Source organism: Notolepis coatsorum (genome assembly GCF_963971535.1).
Source record: "Notolepis coatsorum genome assembly, chromosome: 2".
Lineage (NCBI taxonomy): Eukaryota > Metazoa > Chordata > Actinopteri > Aulopiformes > Paralepididae > Notolepis > Notolepis coatsorum.
In genome coordinates this window covers 83,169,589-83,184,220 of record NC_140166.1, presented here as the reverse complement: position 1 = coordinate 83,184,220, position 14,632 = coordinate 83,169,589, and the positions used below count along the sequence as shown (strand labels likewise).

At 43.2% G+C, this 14,632-nt stretch overlaps 1 protein-coding gene across 1 annotated transcript in view; it reads right to left on the bottom strand.

Annotated features, from left to right (window-relative positions):
• Positions 1 to 14,632, bottom strand: part of rras2 (RAS related 2) — an 85,481-nt gene that overhangs the window by 12,041 nt on the left and 58,808 nt on the right. The window contains exons 2-5 of the mRNA XM_084307695.1: positions 8,664 to 8,751; positions 6,148 to 6,250; positions 2,120 to 2,228; positions 1,128 to 1,246 (exon numbers count right to left, since the gene is read on the bottom strand). Coding sequence (XP_084163821.1) covers positions 1,128 to 1,246; positions 2,120 to 2,228; positions 6,148 to 6,250; positions 8,664 to 8,751 — 419 coding nt within the window. The remainder of the gene's footprint in view (positions 1 to 1,127; positions 1,247 to 2,119; positions 2,229 to 6,147; positions 6,251 to 8,663; positions 8,752 to 14,632) is intronic.

Genomic DNA, 14,632 nt, shown 5'->3' with positions numbered 1-14,632 from the left:
GTAACATGTGCTCTTGTCATGTACAGTAACATGTGCTCTTGTCATGTACAGTAACATGTGCTCTTGTCATGTACAGTAACATGTGCTCTTGTCATGTACAGTAACATGTGCTCTTGTCATGTACAGTAACATGTGCTCATTATGTACAGTAGCCTGTTCTCTTAACCAGCATGACTAACATGTGCAGCAGTAGAAAACGTTAAGATTTGTGCAGCACCAACACCACCAATAGCAAGTAGTCAGAAATAAGTAGCACTGGGGACAAGTTACAAATGACAGCCTTTTGACGGCTCCTACAAGCAGGGGCGTCGTTCTGGTATGGCAAGGTATGGCATTCGCCATACCTTGGCAAAAAGATTTTAAAAAAAAGAAGAAAAAAAATTATTTTGTATTACATTTTTTTATGTTGATTTAGAATTCGAATGTCAACATTATGAACGAAGCTTCGAACTATTCGGTACAGCCCTAGCATGTTTTGATATAGTCAATTATCTCACTTTTACTATGTGACTTTTACTGTGACTAACTGAAATATGCCCCAAAAAAAAGGAAAATGGACATAGGGACGTTTTTTAATCAAAGGGCAGCAGAGACAAGTGATACAGGGACACAGGTAAGGTCTTACAATGGCGTAGTGATTATAACAGTGCAGTTCAGCATTCAGTAACCCATACTTTTTGTGAATGTGTTTTTGACATTCTGTTGAACACACACCTCAAAACCATACCTAAGGAAAATTGGCTCAATTGCAAGAAAAGTAATAGACAGTTATGATATTACATTCTGCATTATTCGTATGCAAAATATTGTGGTTCCCTGCTTTAGTCTGTTGACACATTTCTATACTAAAAATGCTTGTGTAGTCCTGTGTCATACCTAAATGTCATATAACTGAATTGTATAGAAACAACTCACCAAAAGTGACTATTGCACAACTGATTTGACAAAAAAACGACGCCACTGTCTACAGGTCACCTCTCGTTTTAAATTATTGTCAATTTAATGATAATAATGATAAATCTAATCATATTTTTTTTTATATGCAAAATAAATATATCAATAAATAAATGAAAAGTAAGTAACCATTAGTAACCTATAGTATGTTATGTCATCTGGAAAGAACCTACCTGATAACTCTAACCAGCTCATGGAAAGCCTGGTCTACATTCATACGGATTTTGGCTGAAGCCTCCATGTATGTGACTTTCAGCTGCCTGGCCAGTTGCTGGCCCTCCTCCTGGGTGACCTGAAGGGAATAGAGCGTACATCCCACTGTGAACCATCCATCTATAAGAACAGGTCACGCATACAACACTGGGAGCAAGAACCACCGCATGAGACGTCGGTGCCCTCTGCTGGCAAGACTGGAGAATGCATGGTGGGTTTATAGACTCACTCTATGCATAATATAAATGATGCAGCCATGAATAAAATGGGGACAAACAACTAGAGTAGCCATCATCTTGTAGTGGGAATAGATGCTGCTAAATGATTTAAGCTGTCAACTGTAAATACACTGGAACTGCAACTGAAGACCGATTGTAATTACACATAGTTATTTGGGTGTATAGTCTAGGAGAAACCATGCGGGGGCAATCAATACTATCAAGAGCTACAGTAAATCCTTTCAATAATAAACAGATTTTTAATAGGACAGCGTTCGACGACTACTATTCATTTGAATGGATTTCTCATATTGGCCTGTACGGCAACTTTTCGCCATAAGGGGGCGGTATAGCTTCACGGGAGGAGGTGGACTGCAGCTGCATACCAAATAAAGGCCACAAAATTAGCTTCTTTTCAACTCCCTCTCCATCCCGCTCCACCACCCCCCCCCCCTCCCCTTCACACCACAATCTACAGAGCTCGTCTTTTCTCTCTTTCACTCGCAATCCTCAAACAGCTGCAGCAGCTGCCTCCCTCGTTTTCAGTTTCCCCAATATGTAAATATGAATCCTCGAGACTTTCACGACCCTCCTTCTTCTTCTTCTTATTCTTCTTCTTCTTCTCCTTCGTCTCTCTTCTCCCCCCGCACGGCACGTTCAGACACGGTGCATGTTTGAGGACGTGGTTCGGAGGCGTATTATTATTACTCTGTACTGGAAGGCCCGGGACTCACCTGTCTCTGTACCTCGAGGTCTGCCTTGTTGCCTACGAGGATCATGGGGAACTCGTCTCGGTCCTTCACTCTGAGGATTTGTCTTTGGAATTTGTAGATTTCTTCGAAGCTGTGAAACAGATCGCATGGTTGACAGACATAAACCGCTTTGGCCGACGACTTCGGCTCAAATGGACAGCAAGCGGGGAATTATTACGCGCCCACGTTGCCCACACACGAATCATGCAATGCATGTGTGTGCGGCGTGTGCGCACACGCACGTTAAATTAGTACCTCTGAACATCCAAATCTTAAGTCAGACCTCCCAGGAATGTAACCTCCCCCGCTGTCACATAAATGCCCTCGTCTTTCTCTCTGCCCTGACCCACTGGCACCCTGTCTGTCTCTCTGCCCTGACCCACTGCCACCCTGTCTGTCTCTCTGCCCTGACCCACTGGCACCCTGTCTGTCTCTCTGCCCTGACCCACTGGCACCCTGTCTGTCTCTCTGCCCTGACCCACTGGCACCCTGTCTGTCTCTCTGCCCTGACCCACTGGCACCTTGTCTGTCTCTCTGCCCTGACCCACTGGCACCCTGTCTGTCTCTCTGCCCTGACCCACTGGCACCCTGTCTGTCTCTCTGCCCTGATCCACTGGCACCTTGTCTGTCTCTCTGCCCTGACCCACTGGCACCTTGTCTGTCTCTCTGGCACCATGGCTTACCCCCTGGCACCACGTCTTACCCCCTGACACCCTGTTTTACCCCCTGGCACCCTGTCTTACCCTCTGGCACCACGGCTTACCCCCTGGCACCACGTCTTACCCCCTGACACCCTGTTTTACCCCCTGGCACCCTGTCTTACCCTCTGGCACCACGGCTTACCCCCTGGCACCACATCTTACCCCCTGGCACCCTGTCTTACCCTCTGGCACAAGAGAGTGCAAACAACACGCCCGGGAGAGAGAGAGTGCAAACAACAAGCCCAGGAGAGAGAGAGTGCAAACAACACGCCCAGGAGAGAGAGAGTGCAAACAACAAGCCCAGGAGAGAGAGAGTGCAAACAACAAGCCCAGGAGAGAGAGAGTGCAAACAACAAGCCCAGGAGAGAGAGAGACTGTCAATCACACACAAAAAAAGAGAGAGATAGATAGAGATAGAGCCCACTGGGCCCGTAGTAAATCTGGAAAGACTTGACTAATAGGAATGGAGGAAGGAAAGACTGTTTACAACATAAACAAGGGGTGGGGGGAGGGGGTGGGGCAGAGACGCATAGATTGGTGGACTGACAACCGACCACATGACGGCACTACCCAGAATTAACCTCATACTCAGGCTCTTGCAGGAACTTCAACAGTCTGATGGTGAAGTTATCTAAAAAAATATATATATAATAATAACTGCACTGGAGGAGTTTCCAGTTCATGGTATTTCAAAACCGAATCTAATATCTACCGGTCGGCGTGGAGGGACATACTGGAGACAACGCACCACCTGAAGACCCTTTATTATCACGTGTGTGTCGCTTGTGATGTCAGCCGCTGGTTTTCTCCTACAACAGCAGAGTGGTGTTTTAAAGCTGATCTAATGAATTCCTAAATCAGTGACAATTCACTGCAACATTACAGTACACTTTACACTTAAATATGTGTACAAACTGCCCCCTGGACTTTGTAACGGATGTCGATGGAGTAAAAGGTTTGATTGGGCCTGCAAATATTGGAATGAAAAGGGACTTTTAATTTGCAATGTGATTAAAGGCAACAGGCTTGTTAAATCTATGTCATCTAAATATAGGCTGCATAGGTGTTTGTCACTGTTAGGGTTACTTCAGGACCCCCCCCCCCCTCCCCTCACTGTTAGGGTTACTTCAGGCCCTTTTTTCTTTATTTTGTATGATGTCTTTTTTTGGATGATTGTAATAAGTTAGGTTGTTGTATTGTGTATACTGAATGTGTGTGTATGTATGTATGTGTGTGTGTATGTGTGTGTATGTGTATACAGTACATGTATATATGTGCGTGTGTGTATACCGGTATATTGATATGTGGGACTTCGGACCACAGGAAGACTAGCTAATGGGGATCCTTTATAATAAACAATAAGAATAAATTCTTGTCAATGTTGACCGGTGATTATAGCGCCACCGTCTGGCCACTTTGTATGATATTTGTTGTGAGGCATTGGCACATCAATATCTAGCAGTGTGATAAATATCATGTCTTTTATAATTTGAGAACAGCGCCACCATGTGTCCAAATGACACAAACCTTTGAACACCTCTTCTGTTCAAGAGTTAACACATCACTTCCTGTTACTTCCCGCTCTTTTTCCCCAAATTCGATTGGGTGTGGCAGTCATGTGGTCTGGGCTAGCACCAATTAGACGTGAGGATGTCGGTGACCTCCCTAGATGCCACAGGGCAAGTTTTGTGAGAATCAGGCTCCCAGGGTGAGCAGGGTAAAAGGTGATTTTCCAAAGATTCAAAATGGTGGAGAATCCAATATGGCGGTGATGGGTGGGTCGATTGATTGAAAACTTTATTAACAGATTGCAGAATGGGTACAATACAGTACAGCTCAATACACACAATTGTTAAGGGGATGCAGACCAGAGAAAGACTTTCGTCTTGTTTACATCAGGGTCCCCCATTTTCAATTCATCATAACATATATGACATACATGACATACAGTCCTGTGTCAACGTTGTAGACCAAGGATAGGTGGATATCTGTACAACGTCTCATGTCAATCAGACATAGGTTGTAAAAATGTTGGCGTTTCAAAGTTGTAAATTTCTTTTTTTTTTATCCACTTTTTCTCCCATCCCAATTTTCATATCGTCCAATTCAACCCTCCCCTGTCTTCGAACGTTGTTTCTTGCCTCCCACAAGCCGACTGCAATGTGGACTAAGTCATACATAGCACGAGTCCCCTCCGATACTCGAGGTAACAGCCGTCGCATCTTTTCACCTGCGCGGCTCGATCTTTTAGCGTCAGGGGTCTGGGCTTTGGAGGGGCCCCGCCCCCGTCGCTTCTTGATTCTACTGCGCAGGCGCACCAACCGACCTGTAGGAGTCGCTGTCCACAACGCCCGATCCCCACCCTTCAGTTTCCCTCCCCGTAATACGGCCAATGTGTATTACTGCGGACGACCAGCTAAACTGAAAGCAATGTGGAGAGCGGGGCTCGAACAGGAGGCATTCCACCGTCTGGCCGATCTAGCAAATGTCACGTCTCTTATCTCTTATCGCCGTTTTCTTTTTTAAACATTTCTAGGATGGACTGAATGACCGGATAGGTGGAAGTTTAAGGTGGAAGGTTTCACAAAGAAGATTACGAGACAGGAAAACACTGAAAACCATGAATGACAATGAGAACAAGAAGAGAGAGAGAGAGAGAGAGCCAGGAAGTGGAGGAGGTGTTTTGAGTGTGAGATGTAAACGCTTTAAACAGAGAGAGGGGGATAGATCTAGAGAGTGTATATATACACCTGCATATAACCCACATAACTCTGTATGATAGCATGTACAATAATGATGTCTATACCGTATACATATATCTATTCTTACCATATATATATACAAATCTGTCTGTACATACATACCTGCATATAATCCGTTTTACATATCTGTAGATACTATATCTATCCCTACCTACTCTTACTAGTTACACTGATGGCCAGTATGACTACTACCATAGTGTATACATATCTGTGTATCACTGTACATATGAATACTACAACTCTGTACATACATCTTGATTAGCACTATTACTCAGTAGTACTATTTATATATTTTATACCCAGTTTAAATCACATGTACATATTACTATTGCACTTTACTGTTACATTTGCACTCTGGTTGGATGCCAGAGTTATTTCTCTTGTACTGTACTTGTGCTGTATAATGACATAATACATTTTTAATCTAATCTAAAAAGGGGTGCGAATGTGAACTATAAACAAGAGGCACATAGAGAGAAGAAAAAGAGGAAGGGTGAAAGAACACGAGATGATGGAAACGGAAAAAAGAGAGAAAGCTGTCACTCACCTTCCTCTGTCGGTGACGGAGAAGACCAGGAGGAAACCCTCCCCTGTCCTCATGTATTGTTCTCTCATGGCTCCAAACTCCTCCTGTCCGGCCGTGTCCAGGACTAACACACACACACACACACACACACACACACACACACACACACACACACACACACACACACACACACACACACACACACACACACACACACACACACACACACACACACACACACACACACACACACACACACACACACACACACACACACACACACACACACACACACACACACACACACACACACACACACACACACACACACACACACACACACACACACACACACACACACACACACACACACACACACACACACACTAGTAACCTTTTTCAGGGTTCCCACAGACATTGCTAAATGAAATTCAAGGACTTTCAAGTACAAGGATACAATTCACTTTCAAATGCTGTTTTTTTTACAGAAGAAATCTGATCCAATATTTATGGCTTAAAACCAATTTCCGACAATTAGTTACACTTGAAATTTAAAAAAATTCTATTTCTTGATTCAGAACAATTTTATCATGGATGAACAAAAGTTTCAATGCGAATGGTTGATTTGAATTTCAATGACTTTTTAAGCACCTTGTTAAAAAATTGGCTGGTTTAAAGGAATTCCGGGCCTTGACTTTTTTTTTTGGTTAAAAAATCAAGCACTTTAAGCACTTCAAGGACCTTGTGCGAACCCTGCTTTTAAAATTGTTATCATATAGAAACTGAACAGCAGGACTTCCAGCATTTATTTTGAAAAGGAATACACTATTTAGCTAAGCATTGGTGAAATTAGCTGAAGTTAGTTCACAAAACAATTGCAGTTCATCTCTGCCATTTTGCAATATACCTTTAAACGTACAATGTAGGGCAGGGTGCTGCCAGTTAGGGCACCTTGTGTATACGGTTTACTTAACCCTTACTCATAGTATATATTCAGTTTCAAATTCTTTATAGCCTATATTTATTGTAACGTATAATATAACCGATAGGGTATACAGACCATCATCTGCACCTTTGTTTACACTGGGCTGTTTATTTTTATATTCTGATCAAATTGCATTGCCTATATTTATCTATTCTATTACCCTGCCCATACCTGTACCCCCCCCATGCTGCTATGTCGCTCGAATTTCCGCCAAGTAAAGGGGATCGATAAAGGAATATCTTATCTTAAACCTGCGTTACCAAGGCAACAAGCTGTCAATGAATGATTGAACGAACGGATGATCATTGCGTTTGTATAGCGCTTTTCTAGTCACTCAAACCGAAGTGGAAATTGCCTCCTTCACCGCAGAGTGACGTGAAGTGCACACGACGCTCCGTGGCGGGAATCCTGTCTCTTCCCGACACTTTAATGTGATCACAGCCCCGGTGACTCGTTACGGGATGAGGGACGGGACACAGACACGTCACCAGTCACCACCGTGCGTCAAACTGGATTTATTGAGGCCATTAATAAACAAGAGGCTTTCAGAGCCGCTGGAGAGCTGTGTGTAGTGTTTACTTTTCAGTCTTTATTTTAAATTTTTTGATCCACTTTTTCTCCCATTTTCTATATTTTTCTTCCATCCCAATTTCGTATCATCCAATTCAACCCTCCCCTGTCACGAACGCTGTTTCCTGCCTCCCACAAGCCGGCTGCAATGTGGACTAAGTCATACATAGCACGAGTCCCCTCCGGTACTTGAGGTAACAGCAGTCGCATCTTTTCACCTGCGCAGCTCGATCTCTCAGTGGCGAGGAGTAATGCGTGGGAGGCTCACGCTGCCCCCGACACTTCCTGATTCTACTGCGCAGGCGCACCAACCGACCTGTAGGAGTCGCTGTCCACAACGCCCGATCCCCACCCATCAGTTTCCCACCCCCTAATACGGCCAATGTGTATTAGTATGAACGACCAGCTAAACTGAAAGCAATGTGGAGCGCTGGGCTCGAACAGGCAAGCCCAGCGTCTCCGTCATTCGTGGCGAGCGCCTTGCCCACTACGCCACGTAGCCGCCCCCTTTTCAGTCTTTATTATAATTTTATTTGTAATTTTTTTTATTATCTTCTGTTATTGTCTTATTTAGCTATTTTTACTATCTTATCTAATACTCTTCACTTTAATGTTTCATCATTTCCATCCTTATTTTATGAGATCAATAGTAGATACAAAAATATTTGATAATTTTTTTTGTTTTTTGTGTCAAAGCACTTTGAGCTGCAATCTGTATGAATGTGCTATATATATAAATAAAGTTATTATTATTATTAGTGTTGTGTAGGTCCGACATGACAGGCTAGCTAGACTATTGGCTTTGAGGTTTACTGGACATGGCACGCTGGCGCCATCTAGAGTTCCACTCGTTTATAATTGCTTCTATTTTTATTTATACTTTATTTAAACTCGGGAGTCATTGAGGGAGACCCCTCCTTTCCAATGGCGCAGAGTGTACCCTTGTCAGATTTATCTTATTTGTTCAACAAAGTGCACTTACTGTCAAGCCTGGCTGCCCGCTCGTCAATCACACACTGTTTGGTATATGAGTCTTCAATCGTGGGGTCATAGTCAGTGACGAAGTACGACTGGAGGACATAAACAGAGGAGGGGAGGACGAGGAGGAGGCTGTTAATGTGACTGATCATACTGGTATCATCATAGACTGGTATCATATTGGTATCATCATCATAGACTGGTATCATATTGGTATCATCATCATAGACTGGTATCATATTGGTATCATCATCATAGACTGGTATCATCATCATAGACTGGTATCATATTGGTATCATCATCATAGACTGGTATCATCATCATAGACTGGTATCATACTAGACTGTTATCATCATCATAAACTTGTATCATATTGGTATCATCATAGACTGGTATCTTATTGGTATCATCGTCATAAATCCCAATCAACCATGTGTTGAAATGGCAATAAAGTTTCTATCTATCTATCTATCTATCTAGACTGGTATCATATTGGTATCATCATACACTGGTATCATATTGGTATCATATCATCATAGACTGGTATGGTATCATACTGGTATCATAGACTGGTATCATATTGGTATCATCATACACTGGTATCATATTGGTATCATCATACACTGGTATCATATCATCATAGACTTGTATGGTATCATACTGGTATCATAGACTGGTATCATATTGATATCATCATAGACTGGTATCATATTGGTATCATCATACACTGGTATCATATCATCATAGACTTGTATGGTATCATACTGGTATCATAGACTGGTATCATATTGATATCATCATAGACTGGTATCATATTGGTATCATCATACACTGGTATCATATTGGTATCATATCATCATAGACTGGTATGGTATCATACTGGTATCATAGACTGGTATCATATTGATATCATCGTAGACTGGTATCATATTGGCGTCATCATACACTGGTATCATATTGGTATCATCATCATAGACTGGTATCATATTGGTATCATCATCATAGACTGGTATCATAGACTGGTATCATACAGGTATCGTTATCTGCACAACGTGAGTCAGGAGACAGTTGTAACTTAAGAGGAGAGTGGGCACGTGGTACTGTGTGGATGGATCTCAAGTCAAGTCAAGGCTTCATCAATCCCCTTGGGGAGATTCGGGTGTCATAACAGCATGGGGGAGGGGGGAGGGAGGGGAGGTACAGGCAGGGGGGGGAAAAGATAATAATAGAAATAGTAATCAAAGGAAAGGAGATATAGTAGGAAATAGGGGTAGGACTGGGAAAGGCATGGGAGCTACTGGCACAGGCTGCCACCCACTGCGGGGGGGGGTGAGATGTGAGGAGAATAAGCTCTTACCGCTCGTGTCGTTTGGTAGGATAGCAGAGAGAGAACCTCGATGACCTTTCCTAAACACACCGCTGTCGGAGCTAGGGTAAATACGGTCTCTCGTAGCCCATGCGTGTTCACTGTTTGGTTTTAGAGTTCTCAAAACAGACCGGTGTGCATACAAAATACAGCCTTCCTGCTGATGAGATGGCTAGCCGTATGTCAGCTCAGTTGCAACAGTTACAGGGAAATTTAAATACCGCCTCGCAGTTGTACGCCTGCGCCAACCATAGCGTAGGAGGGGGGCTTAAGAGTAGGAGGCGGGACAAACATAGACCAATGTAAGTGAGTGTCCCCGCTGAGTCCAACGGTGCCACCCGCGAGTCTCTGTGACATGATATACAAAGGGTTAACGTGCAATGAGTCTCTTGGCCACTTTCGTTTTTGAGGACTGCATACTTTTTTTGCAAACCAAAACAACATACTTTATACTTATAGCACATGCATGAGCCTGGTCTCTTTTGAAAGATGACATTCTGACGTTTCTGAAAAATGCACTTTTAGTGCTAACGTAATAGAGTAACATAGGTCTGAACTTGAGTTGTAAAAAAAAAAGTGTTACTCAAGTTTTTCTGTAGTAGTTAGTAGTCCAGAGGTAGTATTTCCCCAGAAGGTGGTACGGCTTACGAATCCAGACGGAGCCATAGCCTGAAGCCTTATGTAGTACATATCCAAATTTCATAAAGATCCATTCAGAAATGAGTGATTAGGAGTGATTTAGGTAAACTGTGTACAAAGAAAAACTCAGTTTTCTCATAGACTTCAATTAATTTGGCTTCCTGTTAAAGAATTTAGTTGTTCACCTAGATCCCTGATTCACACATCCCCACATGGGGTATCATTGGAAGCCACACTCATTGGCTACAACGATCCACAATAATTTTCAAGATCGGATCTAGATTGACGGAACTACTGCAGCCTGAGTCGGGAGTGGTATTTTGCGCAATACCGTGTACTTTGCACAAGCCTCAAATACCGGCATGTAACTCGAGAACCGCTGAACGGATTTTGTCGGATTTTGTCGCTATCGACAGGCAACAAATACGGCTTCAATTCGATATATATATTGTATTACAAAATATGCACACCCGAGCCACTAGGGGTCACCAAAGTGCCGGTTGCAAAAAGTCAGAAAAACGTCCCATATGAGGGACGTTGCAGCTTAAGAGGTTGGGGCGTGGCTTGAGTATGGAGGCGTGGTTACCCTAGAGTCATAGATGAACAAAACTTTCAATGCGAATGGTTGATTTGAATTTCAAGGACTTTTGAACTCATTCAGCGTCATACCCGAGTATAGTCGTGTTATCTCGCCAACCGTTGAGCGCCAGAAACCCAAATATACTCTTTTGATCCTTTGATATTTTCCTTTGATCCCCGTTCTATACGGTCAGCCGGAGCCCTCTAGGTGTCTCCGATTCATCTGCCTAAGTTGGAATTGCAATGACGATCGAATCTCACCAGGTGGCAGTATCGCCTACCTTTTGAACTCTGTCTGAACTAGACTGTCCTGACTCGCTCTGAGGGGGAGGAGCTCTTGCAGAGTAATCGCTAGGAGATCTCCTCGCCTCAAAACCTATAGTTTCCCGTATACACAAGTAATTACATATAAACGAGTAATCGTGATCGCCGATGGGATCATTGGAATTATTATTTTTGGAGTACCTTCTGGCTAAGGTAAGGTATATTCTAGTCTATTTTACCGAACCTGAAACATGTTTCTGTAACGATCACAGTGTCGTATTTTACCGGACCTAAACCAAGCTTTTTCTAACGATCGCATTTTTGGGGTAAGACTTTTTGTGAAGGCACATATGTACATGGTATATACCTTTGATTTGGGAGTATTTGGGGCTTCAGGCGATCAACCAGAACTATTTGGGCTCATTGCATATAACGTGTGGTATCTCGCGATCTATGGAATAATCTATGGATTATTTTGGAAATGGGGCGATGTTTAGCGTGTAGCAAACTACAGTGTGTAGAAATTAACTGATTAGTCAGTAATGGACTATGAACAATGCCTGTAAAATGAGCCATACTATTGTCTCCATAACTATAATACAGAACACACTAGGGTTAGAAATTAACATTCTTTTTCAAGGGCTTTTTTTGCCCCCCTTAAGTGATTTTTGGGTTTTTTTTTTGTATTTCGGGGGCACTGAATTTTTATGATAAACGGTAGGGGTGGGACGGTTCACAAAATGGACGGTTCGGTTCGTCTCACGGTTTTGGGGTCACGGTTTTCGGTTCGATATACGTACATTTTTATTAAAAAAATATTTAACACTCAAATCGAAACATGCTTCTCATTTATAAAAAAAATAATAAAAAGGTTTACAGTGTTACAGTGTTTACAGCCTTAAATAATGTTTGGCACACAAAGACCGAACTGACTGAAAAATATAGGCTACATTTGTCAAAGTATTAACTTAGTGCAAACAAACAATATGCTCAGCCAGCACTAGACTTTCCTTTCTTTAATATAAACACAAAAAAACTGTCAACCATGTTTAAATTCCCTGATTGTCAGTTCTTAATGGAAAGATTCGTTTTCGGCTTGAAATTATTATGTATCCGTCTACATTTATTTAGACTAACATTATTGAGTGCAACTGTGGTGGATTATGTAATCCGGTGAGTTGGAACTATCTATGGGTTTGGCGCCGGGTCCCCACGGACATTTTAGCGTCACGGACCACCAGCTCAGGCAATGTTATCAGCTCCGGAGGAGTTCATAACATCAACATGCAGTGGGACAGCGGCAATAGTCCCGATTGGAGTTAGTCAAACACAGTTGTATGTTAGCCTTCTTGGATGTTGAATAAACGCCTATCATTGTCTTTAAACACCCCGCCTCTCAGACTCCCATTTCCTCCTCTGCTACAGTAGCTAGTAGCTACGGTAACATTTCATTGACTGTACAGTATTAGCTTGCGGGCTGCGTCGGGCTACCATAGTTAAAACGTGCGCTGTGTTGTACAAACTGCTAACGCTATGGCAAGATGTGTGTAGGCCTATGTATGTTAATGGCTATGTTTTTAAAGTCGTAATGAAGATTGATTTATATTGTGCTTGCCATTTTTACACAAACTGACTAGCACCTCACCTCTCCCGGCTCCGCCAAATGAATTTGTTTATTTGCGCGTCATCTGAACCGTACGATACACAGACGCTCCATTACCGGATAAATATATATATATAATTAGTAAACTGTCGGGGGCATTTTGTGCCCCCCTTAACTGATTTTCGAGGACATTTTGTCCATTTTCAAGGGCATTAATGCCCCAAGCCCCCGTTAATTTCGAACCCTGGAACACACGATGGGTCTGCAAACATCGCTAAAATGGTCAATAATGCTGGCGCTAGCCAGTACAGATGGGGAAAGTCTGTGGCAGTCAAAGAGTTAAGCACCTTGTTAAAAAATGGGCCGTTTTCAAGGAATTCCAGGCCTCAACTTTTTTTTTGGTAAAAAATCAAGCACTTTAAGCACTTCAAGGACCTTGTGCGAACCCTGATAATGCCTCAGGCTGTGCCACAGAGACAGGAACTATGTTCAAAAGGCTGCTAATCCCTTGGAGTTTTTCCTTTTTTAACTCCGTCCCGATACGGTCTCTTGGTTACCTAAAATGGAAGGGTGGGGCCGGGGAGGAGGGAGCTGTGGAGGAGGAAGAGGAGCCGTGCATTTTTCACATTTTCCCCGCTTTGTCGTTCCCTCTCTCTCTCTCCTCGGGGACACCACAAAGGACCCTGACACACACACATACACACACCCACACAGTACAGAGTAGAGACTAAATGACACAGCAAAACAGCAGGTCAAGAAAGCTTTTCATTCCACCAATCTACTCTACAGCGGCATTGCGTCATATTTTTATTCTGCCAATCAGACCATTGATGCAAAATAAAACGGTAAATCACAGCTCTCTCTCTCATTTATGCTTCAAGCAGGTCCTTCCTCCTTCAGCACCTCTATATGGTGCACTCTTCTCTCATCTTTCTAACCCTGTATTCCCTGTTGCCCCCCCCCCCCCCGTACTGCCCCTTGCAATAGCATAAAGCAGACTCTCTCTCCCTCCCTCTATCCCTCTCTCTGCACCACATACAGTAGATATGCTGGCCTGTGTCACATCCACTAGCCACTGTTCAATAATTCATTAATGCTCCTGTGTATGAAATGTCTCTTCAGTCCACTGCACGGCCCATGTGACCCATGCACACAGAATTGAGAGAGGGATGAGAGACAGGGGCAGGGAGAAGAGTACAGAGAGAAAGAGAGAGAGGGAGAAGGATGAGAGACATGGAGAAGAGTACAGAGAGAAAGAGAGAGAGGGAGAAGGATGAGAGACAGGGAGAAGAGTACAGAGAGAAAGAGAGAGAGAGAGAGAGAGAGAGAGAGAGAGAGAGAGAGAGAGAAGGATGAGAGGCAGTGAGAAGAGTACAGATAGAAAGATGAGAGACAGGGAGAAGAGTACAGAGATAAAGAGAGAAGGATGAGAGACAGGAAGAAGACTACAGAGAGAAAGAGAGGGATGAGAGACAGGGAGAAGTGTATAGATAAAGAGAAGACATGGCTCACGTTTCTTGCC